The sequence below is a fragment of the Hypanus sabinus genome, chromosome 3 (assembly GCF_030144855.1).
Source record: "Hypanus sabinus isolate sHypSab1 chromosome 3, sHypSab1.hap1, whole genome shotgun sequence".
In the NCBI taxonomy this organism is placed as follows: Eukaryota; Metazoa; Chordata; class Chondrichthyes; order Myliobatiformes; family Dasyatidae; genus Hypanus; species Hypanus sabinus.
In genome coordinates, this window is record NC_082708.1 from 50,098,665 (window position 1) to 50,117,898 (window position 19,234).

At 44.1% G+C, this 19,234-nt stretch overlaps 1 protein-coding gene across 2 annotated transcripts in view; it reads left to right on the forward strand.

Moving 5' to 3' along the window:
- The first annotated feature begins 1,839 nt into the window (after window positions 1-1,839).
- The window catches only part of cwf19l2 (CWF19 like cell cycle control factor 2), a 146,194-nt gene continuing 128,799 nt past the window's right edge, over window positions 1,840-19,234 (forward strand). For both annotated transcript variants that reach the window (XM_059964303.1, XM_059964302.1), the window contains exons 1-2: window positions 1,840-1,987; window positions 11,283-11,393. In XM_059964303.1, the coding sequence (XP_059820286.1) occupies window positions 1,895-1,987; window positions 11,283-11,393 (204 nt within the window). In that variant the 5' untranslated portion in view covers window positions 1,840-1,894. The remainder of the gene's footprint in view (window positions 1,988-11,282; window positions 11,394-19,234) is intronic.

Below are 19,234 nucleotides of genomic sequence, written 5' to 3' on the forward strand. Positions count from 1 at the left end.
GAGGTATATGTTCTGTAGAGCTGTTACAAATGTACATATGATCTGAGGGTATGACTGACCCAAATGGAAAACATTCTGGGTAGGTAACCACAGCAGTTGCCAATTCTGCTCTCTATACACTCATGATCTTGGGTAACACACCTTTCCTGACTATGTTCATCCTTTACATAAATCCTACACCTCTCCCCTGTAATCAGCATGTCTGTGCGTGTGCCATTTTCTCAGCTTCATGGTGTATTGAACTGCACAATCTCACTATTAGAAGAGGCTTCTAATGAAATTCATGTTGAATGTATTAGTAATAGTCTTGTAATTATGACTCTTTAGTTTTGTTTTCTCCCACTTGTGCAAGTATCATTAAATGTTCAAATTTCCAAATTCCTTCAAAATCTTTGATGTCTATGGGACCATGACTCTAAGAAAAGAATTCAATGTTCAAAGTACATTTATTATCAAAGTACATATATGTCATATATAAGCCTGAGATTCATTTTCCTGTGGGCATACTCAGTAAATTTAACAGATTCAATGAAAGGCTACAACCAACAGCACGGTCAAACAACCAATGTGGAAAAGACAACAAACTGTGCAAATACCAAACAGAAAAAAAAGAATAAATATCTAGAATACGAGATGAAGACTCTTTGAAAGTGAGTCGATAGGTTTTGGGAACAGTTAAGTGATGGGATGGGGCAAGTGAAGTTGAGTGAAGTTATCCCCAGTGGTTCAAGAGCCTGATGGCTAAGGGGTAATAACTGTTCCTGAACCTGGTAACATGAGTTACAACTGCTCTGCATATCACAGGAACCAGCCTCCCCTCTATAGACTAGCTATACTGCTGGCTGCTTCAGCAAAGCGGCAAACAAAAAGTGGCACCAACTCCAGACATTCTGTCTTCTCCCCGCTCTCACAGGGCAGAAGACACTAAAATATGTAACACCAGGCTCAAGGACAGCATCTTATCAGACTCTAGAACAGACTTTTTGTACAATTCTTTGTCTCACTATCTACCTCGTTATGATCTTACACTTTATCGTTTACTTGCAATGCACCTTTTCAGCAGTTTTTAACTATTGTTGTACCTTATTTTAGCTTAATGCACCGTGTAAGGAATTGATCTGTATATGCGGTATTCAGGACAAGATTTTCACTCTATCTTGGTAAATATGACAATAATAAACAAATGTCACTACACACTCAGTGGCCACTTTAATAGGTACACAAGTACAGTTACTTATTAATGCAAATATTTAATTAATCAGATAGCCAATCATATGGCAGTAACTCAATGCAAAAAAAAATGCATGCAGAGGTGGTTCAGTTGTTCAGACCGACTATCAGAATGAGGAAGAAATGGCATCTAAGTGAGTTTGACTGTGGAATGATTGTTGGTGCCAGGCGGTGTGGTTTGAGTATCTCAGAAACTGCTGATTTTCACGCATACCAGTCTCTAGAGTTTACAGGTAATGGTGCGAAAAACAATACAAAATCCAGTGGGCGAAAATGTCTTGTTAATGAGAAAAGTCACAGGATCATTACCAGGCAGGTTCAAGGTGATAGAAAGGCGACAGCAGCTCAAATAAGACGAGAAAATAACCACAACCGCCACGCGTTACAGCAGCAAGATGCAGAAAGTCATCTCTGAATGCACATGTCGAATCTTAAAAGTGGATGAACTTTATTAACACGACTTTATTAAGAACAGGGAGCACCTAATAAAGTGGCCACTGCGAGTATAACCTACGGAAACTAACGTAAGTGGAAAACTGACCTACACTCCTGTCCGTCACTGGTAGTGCGCATGCGCTTCAGTTTGGGCGACTTTTAACGACGTTTCGAATAGACACTATACGACTGCCGTAAAGTGAGGGTTACCAGGGACGACGGAAGCACCATGGCGGATTACGGGGGTAGATTTGAAAGTGCGAAAGCACTGGCGGATAGAAGAGAAGTTAAGCGGAGAGTGAGGGAGGAGGCCCTGGCCAAGGTATTTACTCGGTAGTGACCGCGCTCCTCGGGATGCAGCTGTATCATTAACCTTAACCTTCCCTGATTATGATAATCAGAGATTGCGGCCTGAATCCCTTAACATTATAAAACCAAGTATCACTGAGATTTGAGATGCAGTTCGGTGAAAAAAAAAGTCATCGATCTGTTTTTTGGACGGACCCACGAAATATTACTTCCCCAGAATCGCGTTCTGCACCCCAACCCTGGAGTTACAAGTCAGAAATGAATTTGTAGGCCGGGAATATATTCTTAAATTGAGTTTAGTGGTGACGCTTGTCCTAATGTTTTCAGTAAACGTTACGATATAATCAATTCAACTGAAGTTAAATTGCATTTCCTCAATTTGAAAAGCCTGAAAGCCAACGTAATTGCAATCTTGTTTACTTTAATTCAAATTGTGTTTCATCTGGCCCTGGAGACTTATCCACCTTCGTGTTTTTAGAGAGACCCAACACCACCTCCATCATGTCCCAGTATATCAGTATACCCTTCCTTGATTTCACAATTTTCCACGGCCATCGTGGTGAATACTGATGCAGAGTACTTGTTTAGTACTAGCTATTTTGTACAAGCTAGGTTAAGTACTACCAGCTTTAGCTCCAGGCAGAAATTCCTTTTTTCTTTGAATGGATTTTCATTCTGTTTTGGTACCCTCTTTATTTTTAATATCTATATTAACATCTTCAGATCTATTGTAATGTTACTCAGTAAGGGCATTTTATGGCCCTTTTACCCTCTTCGCCTCACCACCGGATTCGTTGCTGAATTTCTTTCCTGCTACCTTTATATTCCTCAAGGAGCTTTATGACTAAATTTGCAATTTGTCACATCATCCATGGATCTTTCAATCTGGTATTTCAGCAAGCTGGAACTGAATTCTAATTCGCTGGGGTTGACATGGATTTGCCCTATAAAAGTTGCTCCCAATCACTCCTCTCCACATTCTGCTTAATATTACAGTAATTTAGCACTTTCCCCTTTATCTGCAACAATCTGAAAAACTAAGGATTTATGAGTACGATTTCCAAAATGCTTTCCCACTGGACATGTGTTTCTCTGGCCACATTCATTTTACAAACAAGGTTCAGTACGTGGCTGCTTCCCAGTGTCAAAGAAACCTCTTGGATGCCCCAATCAAATGCTGCCCCATCTAAGTCTCTATCCATAAAGGGAATCCATTTTGATACTGTGGAAATTAAAATCACCATTGCAACAGCTCTGTTACTTTTGCATTTTTCCATAATCAGCCTATATATCTATTAATCTATCTCCAAATGACTGTTGGGAGGTTTATAGTCTAACCCCCTTCATTGTATCTTTTGTATTCCTAAGTGCTAATGAAATTACCTCACTGGATGAGTCCTCCAGGATAGAAAACCTACAGCACAATACAGGCCCTTCGGCCCACTAAGTTGTGCCGAACATGTCCTTACCGTAGAAATTACTAGGCTTACCTAGACGCCTATTTTTCTAAGCTCCATGTACCTATCCAACATTCTCTTAAAAGACCCTATCATATCCGCCTCCGCCACCGTTGCCGGCAGTCCATTCCACGCACTCACCACTCTCTGAGTAAAAACTTACCCCTGATATCTCTCCTGTACCTACACTCCCTAGCACCTTAAACCTGCGTCCTCTTGTGGTAACCATTTCAGCCCTGGGAAAAAGCCTCTGACACGATCAATGCCTCTCATCATCTTATACATCTCTATCAGGTCATCTCTCATCCTCCGTCGCTCCAAGGAGAAAAGGCCGAGTTCACTCAACCTATTCTCATAAGGGATGCTCCTCAATCCAGGCAACATTCTTGTAAATCTCCACTGTACCCTTTCTATGGTTTCCATGTCCTTCCTGTAGTGAGGCGACCAGAACTGAGCGCAGTACTCCAAGTGGGGCCTGATCAGGGTTCTATGTAGCTACAACATTACCTCTCGGCTCCTAAATTCAATTCCACGATTCATGAAGGCCAATACTTTTTAACACCTTTTTAACCACAGAGTCAACCTGCACAGCTGCTTTGAGCGTCCTATAGACTCGCTGCAAGATTCCTCTGGTCCTCCACACTGTCAAGAGTCTTACCATTAATACTATATTCTGCCATTAATGTCATCTCTTTGTGAAAGACGAAAGATTAATGATTAGCTTTATTTGTCACATGCACATTGGCACATACAGGGAAGTGCATTGTTTGCTTCAACGATTAACACAGTCTGGAAATGTGCTGGTAGTAGCCTGCAAGTGTCGTCATATTTCAGGCATCAACATAGCAATCCATACAATTTACTGAACCTAATGTTTGTCTTTGGAATGTGGGAGGAAACGACTATGGGAAACCCACACTGCTTTGGGAAGAATGTACAATCTCCTTATAGCAGCAGGATTGAAACCTGATCTTACTGCTGGTGTTGTAAAGCATTATGCTAACTACTGTGTTGCCCTTCTCTCAGTGCTTCTTAGACAGGGCATACCGGAGGGATGAGCCCTGATTAGCAGTATCATAAATTCAATGTACATAAATACATGTATGTACACAGGTGTAGTGAAGGACTTGCTTACATCATTTAAGCAACGTTAACAAGAATAGTATAAACTAAACACAATTTTCATAAGGAAGGACACAATTAGAAGAAAAAGAAGTCCATTTCAGTGCAGAATGATTAATGTGGTCAAAGTGCTGCTAAACTGTAGTGATCAGAGTTGTCTTTTCCATAGATGCTGCCTGGCCTGCTCAGTTCCTCCAGCATTTTGTGTATGGTGCTTGGATTTCCAGCATCTGCAGATTTTCTCTTGATTGTGATTGGGGTTGTGCCAGTTGGTTTGAGGACCAAATGGTTGAAGGGATGTAGCAGTTCATGAACCTGATGCTTCAGGTTTACTACCCAATAGTAGCTGCTAGAAGATGGTGGGGATGTTTGATGGTTGTTGCCTTCTTGAGACAGCACTCCTATAGCTACCATCAGTGGGGGTTGGTGGGGGGGGGGAAGGGAAGGGATGTACTTGTGATGTATTGGGTAAAGTCCAGCTTCTCGTGATCAAGCACATCCAATTGCCTTACTGATCGATGATGCATCCAGTCAGGATGCATTCAATTTGAACCTTTTTAACCTCCTAAGAAAGTAAAGATACTGGCACACCTTCCTTGTGATTGCATCTGTGTGCTGGGCCCAGGGCAGGGCATGCAATATGTTAATGCCCATGAATTTAAATCTGCTGACTCTTTCCACTGACATTGTCTCATTGTAGACTGGCGCATGCTCACTCTCCTTTTCCTTCCTGAACTTAACAGTCAGCTCTTTAATTTTACTGACTTGAGCATCTGAAGCATAGTCATAGGAATGTTCAATAACCTGGCCTTGCCTGTCATTATTAGACTTGCATTACTTGACTTCCACCTTCCCCTTCAATTCCTCCACTTGCTGATCTACTGCTTCAGTTCTCTCCCCGTCTCACTAGTTTAAACCTGACAAGTAACACTAGCAAACCTCCGTGTGAAGATTTTGGTGCTGCCACCCCACACTCTTTAAGTGCAACCTTGTCCTTGTATAGGTTCCACCTACCCCAGAAGAGAGTACCATAGCTTAGATACCTAAATCCTTCACTCCTGCACCAGCTCCTATGCCACACATTCATCTATGCCATCATACTATTTCTTGCCTTGCTAACACATCATATTCAGAAGAGAGAAGAAGTGATTGATTAATTAATAATTTGCTTGGTAGACTGCCAAGGATGATTACAAAATGACAAACAGAACAGTCCAGGCCCTTTGGTCCACAATATTGTGTCGACCTTTAAACTTTCTCCAAGATCAATCTAATGCTTCCCTCTCACATAGCCCTCTATTTTTCTTTCGTGTTTATTTTTTGTCTTCTGCATTAATGTATTTCATTAAAGAAAGTAACATATTAAGTAATTGACCACTTTTCAAATAAAAACTTGATTACTTTGTAGGTATACAGCCCAGTGTATGATTAAACAAAGATAACAAACAGGATGCTAATGATCAATGACATAATGAGTTTAATGAACTAAACTGATTAACTGAAACAGTTAACAGATGTGGAAGGAATTAAATTGGGTGAAGGGCAACCAAACTAAAAGGTGAAGGTGTGGCAGATGTGACATTTTAACTTCTCAAATCATCAATTTTTAACACCATGGCACAAGTGAGCAAATCAACAAGACCCAAGGTGTTGTCATTCTGCATCAGCAAGGTCTCTCCCAAGCAGAAATTTTGCGGCAGACAGGTGTTTCAAGATGTGTTGTTCAAGCTCTTCTGAAAAATCACAAAGAAACAGGTAAGGTTGAGGCCCAGAAACGCAGTGATTGATGACAGAAACTGAGTGCAGCAAATGAGAGATATGTCAATCTGATATCCCTTCTAAATCAGAAGAAGTCCAGCACTGCTATCAGCTCTGAACGCTTAGAAATTACTGGAACCCAAGTACATCCCTCTACAGTCTGGGGAAATCTTATCAAAAGTGGTCTTCGTAGAAGAGTTGTTACCAAAAAGCCATTCCTTCAAAGTGGAAACAAAGGCAAGAGAGTCACCGACACAGAAAAACACAAGGACTTGGGTGCTGAACAATGGCAGCAGGTGCTCTGGACTGACAAGTCAAAATTTTAAAATTTTGGTTCAAGCAGGAGGCAGTTTGTTTGTAGGAGCTGAAGAATGCTTTATGGATGAGTTTCTGCAGCCAATAATAAAACATGGTGGAGGTTCTCTGTAAGTTTGAGGCTGCATTTCTGCAAATGGAGTTGGTGATCTGGTCAGAATTAATGGAATCCTCAGTGCTGTGAAGTACAAGCAGATTCTCAAACATCATGCAGTGCCATCAGGAAGGTGTCTGAACAGTCCCAGCGTGACAATGACCCCAACACACGACCAAGGTCATAAGTAATTATCTTCAGTGAAAGAAGAACAAGGAGTTCTGCATCAGATGGTATGGCCTCCACAGAGCCCCATCATCGAGGCTGTCTGGGATTACCTGGAGATACAGAAGCAAGTGAGACAGCTAAAGTCTGCAGAACTGTGACAAGTTCTCCAAGATACTTAGAACAACTTACCAACCATTTTTACTAAACTAAAGCTGCATGACAGTGTACCTAAGAGAATTGATGCAGTGTTAAAGAACCTATTTTACCTCCCTCCCTGTCCCTTTTGAACCATTTAAACCCCAGAACATCCAGCAGCCATTCCTGCCCTTGTGACAGCCAAGTCTCTGTGAAGGCCACAATGTCACAGTTTCATATACTGATCTGTGCTCTTAAGTTCATCACGCTTGTCCCTGATACTTCTCACATTACCATTTTAACCCATCCAACTGACTGCAGTTATGCCTTATCCACTGTCTATCCTTTCTCACAGACTCTCTACATGTTACATCTACTGTTACACCAGCTGCTCCATCCTCTGACTCTGAGAGTAATAAACTCTGAGAAACAGTTAGTATAATTGTCAGCTACAGGAGAGTTAATTCCGTTATCCAGCACTATATATGTGGAGTTTGCACTGGTGACCATCACTGAGCATGTTGTCCTTTCCTGGGTGCTCTGCTGTCCTCCCAAATTGCAAAAACTTCAAATGGACGACTATGAAATTACCCAGTGGAGGTGGTTGGTAGGAGAGTAAGGGTAGTTAAATGAGGTTGGTGGAATATCTGAGAGCTGGCATGGACTCCGCTAGGCAGAATGACCACCGGTGAGCTGAATGGCCTAGTTCTGCTCCTACGTCTTATGGCCTGGTAGAGCTAGAACCGGCAACAGCAGAGCATTGTCTGATATCTGTCTTCTGAAAATGTGAGAGCAGTAGTTAATGTGTGGAGTTATTACACTTGGCATGTCTGGAAGGCTGTAAAATGCTGTTACTCACAGTTATTTAAAGCTGAGCTGAAATTGTGGAGGAAGCCAAAGATAGAGGGATCAGAGGATTGAACCAAAGAACTAAAATGGTTAGTGACTAGAGACGGAGGATAATGCTTGAGATTTGGCAACATGATCATGTTTTGTTTTCTCCAGTATAGAAAGGAGTTTGTGAACAGTGAGTGACATATATTGAACTGGTAGGAGTGAAAGTGAAGAAAAGAGAATAGATAAGGTTGGCTTATAGCAGACATCAGAGAACAGTATATCCCCATAATTGGAGCTAAAGAAGAGAAGAATTATTAACCAGAGGGAGGGGATTGAGCATGAATTGGATTGAAGACATTCGTAAATGTTAAAGAACTAACTTAGCAGGTTTATATTTTTTTTGTTTGGAACCTCAATCTTTCATCAGAACCCTAATGTATCATTTTAATTCTTATTTTGAGTTTCTAGTCTATAATTGGAAAGTATTAACTTTAAAAGGTAATTTCTTCATAAAATTATATCTTGTACATAACACAGACAAAAAAAGCATTACATTTCTAAGTAAAATGAAGTATATTATTATTGCCGAGCTGCTGGTAACCAAATTTGTACAAGAGGTTGAAATTAATCTTTTTGAGACTTGCCAAAAATCATCTTCATTCTGCAGTGATGAGTCACAGGTTACAAACTTTTAAGTGCTGTACATCTGTGCATGTCTAGATGAAGATTTTTCCCCCTATAAGAGTGGAAAATATTTTGAGATTTTTGTATTTTCATGTTTACTGGGGTATTTTGGTATAGCCTGTGCTCACTTTTTAATTTGACCTGATTACATTTCTAAAGCAATGTGTTATTTATAGCTGTTGATTATTTAATAATTGTTAGCTAAAGGCTAAATCCTTATACTTCTGAGTTTACACGTTGTCATCTAGTCTCTGTGTTGCCTTTGTTAAAGTAGTTTGATTCTCAAAATAAAAGCTGGTACCAGTAGAGTCACCATGAAGCTGTTGGATTGTTTGAAAGTACTAATGTCCTCCTGTCTTTATTCATTTTAATCCAAGAATGACTGCATTCTTGCATCAATACAGTTGACACTTGACAATTTCAGAGGTTATTTAAATTATTCTGTTCTTTGTCCCACAGTAAGAAAATGGGACTAATCATTTCACAGTGAGCTAGGCATTGAAATCTGGAGACTGGAGTCCATATTGGAAGAATTATGTCTCAGATAATTTGTATAAAAATCTGTTCTCCTTATGCCCACAACATTGCTGTTATCGCCCTTACCCCAGATCATTGCAGACATCATCACTGAATTAAAAAAAATGGAAATTGCTTGAACTACTCAGCAAGTTAAACAGCTTCTTGGAAGAAGGAAATAGAGTTAACATTTCAGGTTGATGACTTTGCATCAGGTTTCCATCTTCAATATTTTGGCTTAAAAGTTTAATGTGCTTTGAATCCATCATTTAATTAATGATTACCACTTATAGGTTGATTATGTGTGAATGTGAAGGTAGCAAGGAAGTTACGTTTTTCAGCCAGACTAAATTATGTGCCAGTCACCAGAAGTGTCCCAGAAATTCCAGCAGTAACCAACTTGGATTAGGCCTCCATTAGGGTCTGATGGATCTGTGGGATCTGATTATACCTATTGGCTTTGGGTCTTACTGTATTCAGACAAAGCCATACCACCTCACTTTAGTATTTTATCTAGGTGAAATTGACTTGGTGTCAATTTATGATAGCAGTATTATAGAGGGATTGGAAAAAATGGAAGTGTGACTTTTTTTCCACATGTTGATTTGAAGTTTGATTTGGTTTCAGCAGTCATGTGTTACTTGACACAGAAGGAGGAAAGGGAATGTTGTTTGAGAATGGGGAGCTCCTTCTCTGGCAATGATTTCAAGTTCATCTCAATGTCCTGGTCAGGTAGTGATCACCATCTACGGGGAGTGGATGAGCGTCTTCACTTAACCTTGGTGTGAATGTTAAATCTGATTTAATGTTAGATATGGGGCATTATATTTCTGCAAATACTTCTGGGCTGGTTCAGCTAAGAAAAAAGTTTAAGAATTATGCTGCACAGAAATAGGTGCTTTGGCTTCCTGAGTCTACCCATGTTGCTAGCAGATCCTACCATTATACTTGGAACAATTTACAGATGCCAATTAATGTATAAACATATGTATCATTGGGATAGGAGAGGAAATTGGAGTACCTAGAGGAAACCCACATTCTCACAGAGAAAATGCAAGCTCTTTGGGCTTGGGTCAGGTTTTAATGTTTATCCAGTGCAGAACTTTATCCTGAATATATACAATAGCTGTCAGGTGAGAGAATCAACATCTAAATCATTTACCTAATTTTATTCATTCTAATGCGCCTGTTGTGGTCTCATCCATTGTTGACAAATGTGGAAGAAATGAACATGCAGTTGCTTGGAGACAAAATTCTGACCTTCTAATGAGAATGGAATTCATTGCATAGTACCATAAAGCTAAAGCTAAATGAACTGATGTATAATCCACAAACATGAGGAAATCTGCAGATGCTGGAAATTCAAACAACACACACAAAATGCTGGTGGAACACAGCAGGCCAGGCAGCATCTATAGGGTGAAGCACTGTCGACGTTTCGGGCTGAGACCCTTCGTCAGGACTAGGTCTTGGTCCGAAATGTCGACAGTGCTTCGCCCTATAGATGCTGCCTGCCCTGCTGCATTCCACCAGCATTTTGTGTGCGTTGCTTGATGTATAATCCATACAGGAATGCTTGAGGCACTGATGAAATGTCATTGTGTTCTGCAATGTCATGGCTTCTTGTTACTCCATCACCATACAGATGTATAAGCAATTCTGGTTCAGTGTATAATAGAGTTAAGGATGACACATGCAGCACCAAGCCACTGAGAATGATGCTGATAGACGTTATGAGCTGAGTGTAATTCTATAATCCTGCTTCATCTGTAGCAATTTAAGTGTCTTCAGCAAGCAGATATTCAAAGATTGCTATATCTGAAGCAATCATAAAGAACTTGAATAATTGAGAAATTCTTCAATCTTACAAATAGAAGTGAAATAATGTTATGTGATGCTGTGCTTTTAGAAGTGGCCTTACTGTGAATGCCTATAATACCTCAGAGAAAGCAAATTTCAAAAATATTTAATTGTTATACTGTGGTGTGAACTTTAATAAAAGGATTGATAGCATTTAATATGCTACATATGATTTTTTAAAATAAAGAAATCTATGTCCTGGGAATAGTTTTGATGTGTTTGCATAACTGGAATATTTGAATTTTAAAGTGACATTATAATCCATGTGGTATATAGATCTCCATTTAAAAATAATGGAATAAAAAGAGCAGAATATATGTTTGTAGACATTCACATCTTAATTGAATCTTTTTCCATTTAAGGCTCAAGCTAAATATGAAAACGAGGAGAGAAAGAAACAGCTCAAACGTTTACGTGGTGAGGACACATGGATGTTGCCAGATGTTAATGAACGAATAGGAGAGTTTTCTGAGGTAATAGAAATGTAATTTTTATATCTTTGTTACTGCTTAAATTAATGAGGTCCTTTTGATTTATTACATAGCAATATATTTCTCAGAGAGAAAAAGTAGCTTGACCTGTTAGTTTTCTTTTAGAATCTCAAATGCATTATATCAGGTCATGATTATCCTGTAGCGGTGTGCTACACGCAGCGCTAAAATTACGACACGGAGTCGGTAACTGCAGTCGAAGAAAAAAACTTTATTCGAAAACTTCAGCCTCACTTTTAAGCCTCTGTCAACCGGCCCCCCCATGGCGAAGAGGCTCCAAAGCTCTGTGCTCGCAAACCCCCGTAGGCTATCTAATTGTGAGTCGGTTCGGATACGCTAGGAAATGAGTCGCCACATAACCCCCCCCCAGAACCGGCGATACACCCCCCAATGTCCACAGTCTGGGCCAGAACCTGCTTGGGAGGTCGGCCTCTGCGCCGAGGCGCCGGAAACTCTGCCGGTTGCGCCAGGTCCACATGGGCCGGCTTGAGGCGGTCCACCGTGAAAACCTCCTCCTTCTCCCCAATGTCCAGCACGAACGTGGACCCGTTGTTCCGGAGCACCATAAACGGCCCCTCGTATGGCCGCTGCAGCGGTGGCCGATGCCCGCCCCTTCGTACAAACACAAACTTACAGTTCTGTAGGTCTTTGGGTACGCAGGTCGGGTGCCGCCCATGCTGTGAAGTGGGTATGGGGGCCAGGTTACCGAGCTTCTCGCGAAGTCTGCCCAGGACTGCTGCGGGTTCTTCCTCTTGTCCCCTTGGGGCTGGTAGGAACTCCCCGGGGACGACCAGGGGCGCGCCGTATACCAACTCGGCCGACGAGGCGTGCAGGTCGTCCTTGGGCGCTGTGCGGATGCCGAGTAGGACCCAGGGAAGCTCGTCCGCCCAGTTGGCTCCTCGCAGGCGGGCCATGAGGGCCGACTTCAGGTGACGGTGGAAACGCTCCACTAGCCCGTTCGACTGTGGGTGGTAGGCAGTTGTGTGGTGCAGCTGAGTCCCCAAAAGGTTGGCCATAGCTGACCACAGGCTGGAGGTGAACTGGGCGCCTCTGTCGGAGGTAATGTGGGCTGGTACACCAAAGCGAGATATCCAGGTGGCGATCAGGGCTCGGGCGCAAGATTCGGAGGTGGTGTCGGTGAGCGGGACCGCCTCTGGCCATCTTGTGAACCGGTCCACGATAGGAGGTAACGCGCTCCGCGCGACACTGGCAGGGGGCCCACGATATCCACATGAATGTGGTCGAAACACCGGTGGGCGGGATGGAACTGCTGCGGTGGGGCTTTGGTGTGCCGCTGCACCTTGGCCGTCTGGCAGTGCATGCACGTTCTGGCCCATTCACTGACCTGTTTGCGGAGTCCGTGCCAAACGAACCTGCTGGAAACCATCCGGACAAGTTATGGGATGCGCCAAGTTATGAATGGAGTCGAAAACGCAGCGCCGCCATGCTGTCGGGACGACCGGACGGGGCTGGCCGGTGGCGACGTCACAGAGTAGGGTCCTCTCACCTGGGCCCACGGGGAGGTCCTGGAGCTGCAGACCGGAGACTGCGGTCCTGTGACTCGGAATCTCCTCATCCGCCTGCTGTGCCTCTGCCAGCGCCTCAAAGTCTACCCCTTGGGAAAGGGCATGAACGGTAGGGCGAGAGAGCGCATCCGCCACAACATTGTCCTTACCCGAGACGTGCCGGACATCCGTCGTGTATTCAGAGATGTAGGACAGGTGGCGTTGCTGGCGGGATGACCAGGGGTCGGATGCTTTCGTAAACGCAAAGGTAAGCGGTTTGTGGTCCGTGAACGCGGTGAAGGGCCGACCTTCTAGGAAGTACCTGAAATGCCGGATTGCCAGGTAGAGCGCCAACAGTTCCCGGTCGAAAGCACTGTACTTAAGCTCGGGTGGTCGCAGGTGTTTGCTGAAAAACGCCAGGGGTTGCCAGCGACCTGCGATGAGTTGCTCCAGCACCCCACCGACTGCCGTGTTGGATGCATCCACTGTGAGGGCGGTAGGGGTGTCCATTCTGGGATGTACTAGCATTGCGGCGTCAGCCAAAGCTTCCTTCGTTTGAACGAAAGCGGCGGCGGACTCCTCGTCCCAGGTAATGTCCTTGCTCGGACCTGACATCAGGGCGAACAGGGGGCGCATGATCCGGGCAGCTGAAGGGAGGAAGCGGCGGTAGAAATTGACCATACCTACGAATTCCTGAAGGCCTTTGATCGTGGTGGGTCGGGGGAAGTGGCGGACCGCATCTACCTTAGCGGGCAGAGGGGTTGCCCCGTCTTTAGTAATTCTGTGGCCCAGGAAGTCAATGGTATCGAGTCCGAACTGGCATTTGGCAGGGTTAATTGTAAGACCGTACTCACTCAGTCGGGCGCAGAGTTGACGGAGGTGGGACAGATGCTCCTGACGACTGCCGCTGGCTATAAGGATGTCATCCAAATAGATGAACGCGAAGTCCAGGTCCTGTCCCACCACGTCCATTAACCGCTGGAACGTCTGTGCGGCATTCTTCAGGCCGAACGGCATGCGGAGGAACTCGAAAAGGCCGAATGGGGTGATGAGAGCCGTTTTGGGGACGTCGTCAGGATGCATCGGGATTTGATGGTACCCTCGGACGAGGTCTACCTTGGAGAAGATCCGTGCGACGTGCAGGTTTGCCGCAAAGTCTTGAATGTGCGGCACAGGGTAGCGGTCCGGTGTGGTAGCCTCGTTCAGCCTGCGGTAGTCGCCGCACGGTCTCCAGCCCCCCGTCGCTTTGGGCACCATGTGCAGGGGGGAAGCCCATGGGCTGTCGGACCGCCGGATGATCCCCAATTCCTCCATCCTCTGGAACTCCTCCTTCGCCAGTCGGAGCTTGTCCGGGGGAAGCCGCCGAGCACGGGCATGGAGGGGTGGTCCCTGGGTCGGGATGTGGTGCTGTACGCCGTGCCTGGGCATGGCTGCTGTGAACTGCGGTGCCAGAACCGATGGGAACTCCGCCAGGACCCTGGTGAAGTCGTTGTCGGACAGCGTGATGGAGCCGAGGCGAGGGGCTGGCAACTGGGCTGCACCCAGGGAGAACGTCTGAAAGGTCTCGGCGTGTACCAGTCTCTTCCTGGGCAGGTCGACCAGCAGGCTGTGAGCCCGCAAAAAATCCGCACCCAGAAGCGGTTGGGCTACGGCGGCCAGTGTGAAGTCCCACGTGAACTGGCTGGAGCCGAACAGTAGCTGCACCTGACGGGTGCCATAGGTCCTTACGGTGCTGCCATTCACGGCCCTCAGGGGGGGACCCGGTGCCCTGCTGCGGGTGTCGTAACCCGTCGGAGGTAAAACGCTGATCTCAGCCCCAGTATCGACCAAAAACCGGCGTCCCGACCTTCTATCCCACACATACAGGAGGCTATCCCGATGGCCAGCCGCCGTAGCCATCAGTGGCGGCTGGCCCTGGCGTTTCCCGGGAACTCGCAGGGCGGGCGACAACGGCGCGTTTCTGCACCCCACCGCTGGTGGTAGAAGCACCAGTGTTCATTGGGCTGGGGGTTGGTGGGCTCTGCGGCCAGGCCTGGACTGGTTTGCTGCCGGGAGCGTGGCTGGGAGATCCGTGCGATGGACGCCCCGCTCACCTTTTTGGCGTTCCACAGCAAGTCCGCCCGGGCTGCCACCTTCCGGGGGTCACTGAAATCTGCGTCAGACAGCAGCAGGCGTATGTCCTCGGGCAGCTGCTCCAGGAATGCCTGCTCAAACATGAGGCAGGGTGTGTGTTCGCCGGCGAGAGACAACATCTCATTCATTAAAGCCGATGGAGGTCTGTCGCCTAAGCCATCCAGGTGCAGTAAACGGGCAGCCCGCTCGCGCCGTGAGTGTCCAAAAGTCCTGAGGAGCAGGGCTTTGAATTCCGTGTACTTGCCGTCTGCCGGGGGCGACTGTACGAACTCCGCGACCTGGACCGCTGTGTCCTGGTCGAGGGAGCTCACCACGTAGTAGAAGCGGGTGTCTTCTGAGGTGATCCGGCGAACGTGGAATTGGGCTTCGGCTTGCTGGAACCATAGGTCCGGGCGCTGTGTCCAGAAACCCGGCAGTTTCAACGAAACCGCATGAACAGAGGCGGCGTCGGTCATTTCTGGTCCAAAAATCGTTTGGACCGTCGGGGTCACCAATTGTAGCGGTGTGCTACACGCAGCGCTAAAATTACGACACGGAGTCGGTAACTGCAGTCGAAGAAAAAAACTTTATTCGAAAACTTCAGCCTCACTTTCAAGCCTCTGTCAACCGGCCCCCCATGGCGAAGAGGCTCCAAAGCTCTGTGCTCGCAAACCCCCGTAGGCTATCTAATTGTGAGTCGGTTCGGATACGCTAGGAAATGAGTCGCCACAATCCTATGAACAAAAGTCTCTGTTTATTACTCTGTTTTTACTCTGTTATTGCATTTAAAAAAGTAAATGCCTAAAATTGAAAATTAATAATGAGTGAAAGAAATGTTAATTCAAGGAGGCTTTAAAGTTGGGTAATAAATAACGAGGATTTCCAGAGCAAGTTCTACTTTGTTATATCAGTGTTGCTGAAGGCTCTGTTACCAAATGGTGTGGTAACAAGGAGAATGCAGTGGATTTTGGCTAATTGGGTCATCAGTTAATCAAGGCAGCAGTGTATTTGGGACAATTCTAAAGAACTAAAACTAATTGAGAAAATAGCCGGGGTTTCCTTCATTTATTTGGGACGCTGTGCCACTTAATTGGGACAAGAGACTGTTGCTGAACAGTTTCTAACTAGTGTCAGTCATGTGCACTTGTGTGGCTGTTAGATACTATACTGTACTTAGAGCAAATAGTTTTAAGATGGTGTCTGTTATCTTCAAAGAGCAGTGATTTTTGTTACTAATAGTTGGCGAGAAGAAAGTAGTGAGACGATTCAGAACTGTTTTGCTCACTGTGGTTTGAAGCATTCAGGCTTGGAGATGCTGGAAACTTGCAGGAGTGAAAATGAAACTATTTCACTACTTCAGCAAGTTAGGAACTGTGAACAATCACCTGGTGTTTCTTGCTCTCCTCCCCCCACCTTTCAAACCTACTCCTCAGCTATTTTTTCTCCAGTCCTGCTGAGGGGCCTTGGCCTGAAATGTCAACTGTACTTTTTTCCTTCGGTGCTGCCTGGCTTGTTGAATTCCTCCAGCATTTTGTGTGTGTTGTAAGAATTTGAAGGTATCAACAATCATTTTGAATGTTCCAATGAAAAAGAAGTTTGGATGATGCAACAATTTCTAACTAACATCAGTCACGTGTGCTTCTGTGGCTGTTAGACACCATACCATGCCTAGAGCGAACAGACCTGGACCCAACTCATAAATGCAATAGTGAAGAAAGCATGACAGTGCCTCTACTTCCTTCTTCCTTCGAAGCTTTTGGAGATTGGGCATGACATCAAAAACTTTGACAAACCTCTATAGATGTGTAGTGGAGAGTCTATTGACTGGCTGCACCACAGCCTGGTATGGAAACATCAATGCTTTTGAACAGAAAATCCTACAAAAGGTAGTGGATTTGGCCCAGTACTTCACAGGTAAAGCCCTCCCAGCCATTGAGCACACCTACATGAAACACTGTCATAAGAAAGCAGCATCCATCATTAGATATCCTCACCACCCAGGCCATGTTCATTTCTTGCTGCTGCCGTTAAGTAGAAGGTGCAAGAGCCTTAGGACTTGCACCACTGGGTTCAAGAACAGTTACTACCCCTCAACCACCAGGCTCTTAAACAAAAAGGGACTACACTCATTTGCCCATCCATTGAAATGTTCCCACAATCAATGATTTCACTTTAAGAACTTTTTATCGTTATTTCATGTTCTCAATATTTATTGCTATTTATGTATATTTCCATTTGCACAGTTTGTAGTCTTCTGCATCCTGGTTGATCTTTCATTGATCATTTTATACTTACTATTCTATAGATTTGCTGAATATACTCACAGGATAATGAATTTCAGGGTTGCATGTGGTGACATATATATGTACTCTGATAATAAAATTTACTTTGTCCTTTCAAACTTTAAATTGAGTCAGTTGTGTATGCTTGTGTAATACTATTTATTTGGGCCTACTGGCGCCAAATTAAAAAGCAGTGATTTTTGAAAGTACATCATTAAGGAAGCCATTATCTGCACTGGGTGTCTGTGCTGATTTTGTTCATTTACAGTGAATCAAAAGAACACTGTATGAATTTATTTTTTTTTTGGAGATCAGGTGCCGTATAAACTCTTCTGGCCCTTGGAGCTGTGCCCACCCCAACAATCCCACTTTAACCCTAACCTAATCATGGGTCAATTTACTATGACCAGTTAATTTACCTGATATGCCTTTGGACTGTGGGAGGAACCTGAGCAGCTGGATAAAACACCTGCTTTCCACAGGGAGAACATACAGAAGGTGCCAGGATTGAACTTCTAACCTGACGCCTTGGGCTGTAATTGGGTTGCGCTAACTATTCCACTCTCGTAGATACTTATACACAGTTGTGTAGTACTGTAGTAATAGTGGTAGTGTTGAACAGGAAAGGAATAGAGGGTTATGGGCTTGGACAGGAAAGGAATGGAGGGTAATGTGCAGTTAGGTGGGACTAGGTGAGAGTAAGCATTCGGCACGGACTAGAAGGGCGGAGCTGGCCTGTTTCTGTGCTGTAATTGTTATATGGTTATATGGTTGTTGTAATTTGTTCTATATTTCATTTAAATACATAATTTGTTAGTCAGTTAAACATAGTTTGTCTTTTTCAAACTATTTCCATGAAACTTCGGCTAATTAGGGCATCCCCTTAATTAGGCCAAATTGTTCTGGTCCCAAGGTGTTCCAATTAACTGGAAACCACTGTATTTGGAAGTGTGAAGTATTAACTAAATGTTAATTGAATGTCCTGATGAAGGGTCTTGACCCAAAATGTTGACTGTTTATTCATTTCCAAAGATGCTGCCTGACATGCTGAGTTCCTCCAGCACTTTATCTGTGTTGCTCTGGATTTCCAGCGTCTGCAGAATCTCTTGGGCCAATTAAATGTTATTGCTGCTAATTTCTCCCTATGCTGAAATATCAATGCCCAGTAGCTCTTCAAATGGAATTGATCTTATGGGTAGTTTGTTTTGTGATTCATTTGCCAATCCTGTGAAAGGGTCCTGTGTAAATGTAGCTTAAACGTAAATGTAGTGTGGTTATGCCATTTTGTAGATTATTAAATTCATCATCATCAGGTACCATGCCCAGTTTGAGCTTTGACTGCCATGGCCCACACACTCCTGTTTCGGGTCAAGTGGATCAATTCATTGGTATTCATTTCCAGTTCTCTGGCTGCTGCCTCCATCATCATTTGTCTTTATCTTCCTCTTGCTTTCTTCACTTCAATCTTTTCTATTATTACCGTGCATTCTAACTCCTCTTTCCTAATTACATGTCCAATAAAGTTACATTGTCTTTTCATGATCTTGTACGTTATTTCTCTTTTTGTGCTTGCGCTGTTCATGACATCCTCATTAGATACTCGTTTCGTCCATGATATTCTTTGCATCCTCCTCAAAAAACAGATTTCTGCTGCTTCAATTCGTTTCCTCATGTTACTAGATATTATCTAACATTCTGATTGAGATTATGAACAGTTGGACTGAAGAATTGTTTGAAGACGATCAAGGCGAAAAACCAGAAATTAAGAAGACCATTGAAAGTCCAAGTATTTTAAAATCTGAATTTCGTAATGCAATAAATAAGATGAAGAAAGGAAAGGCAGCAGGTCCTGATGAATTAGTAATAGAACAAATTATCGCCCTTGAAGATTATGGAATTGAAAAACTTCATGACATTTATGAGA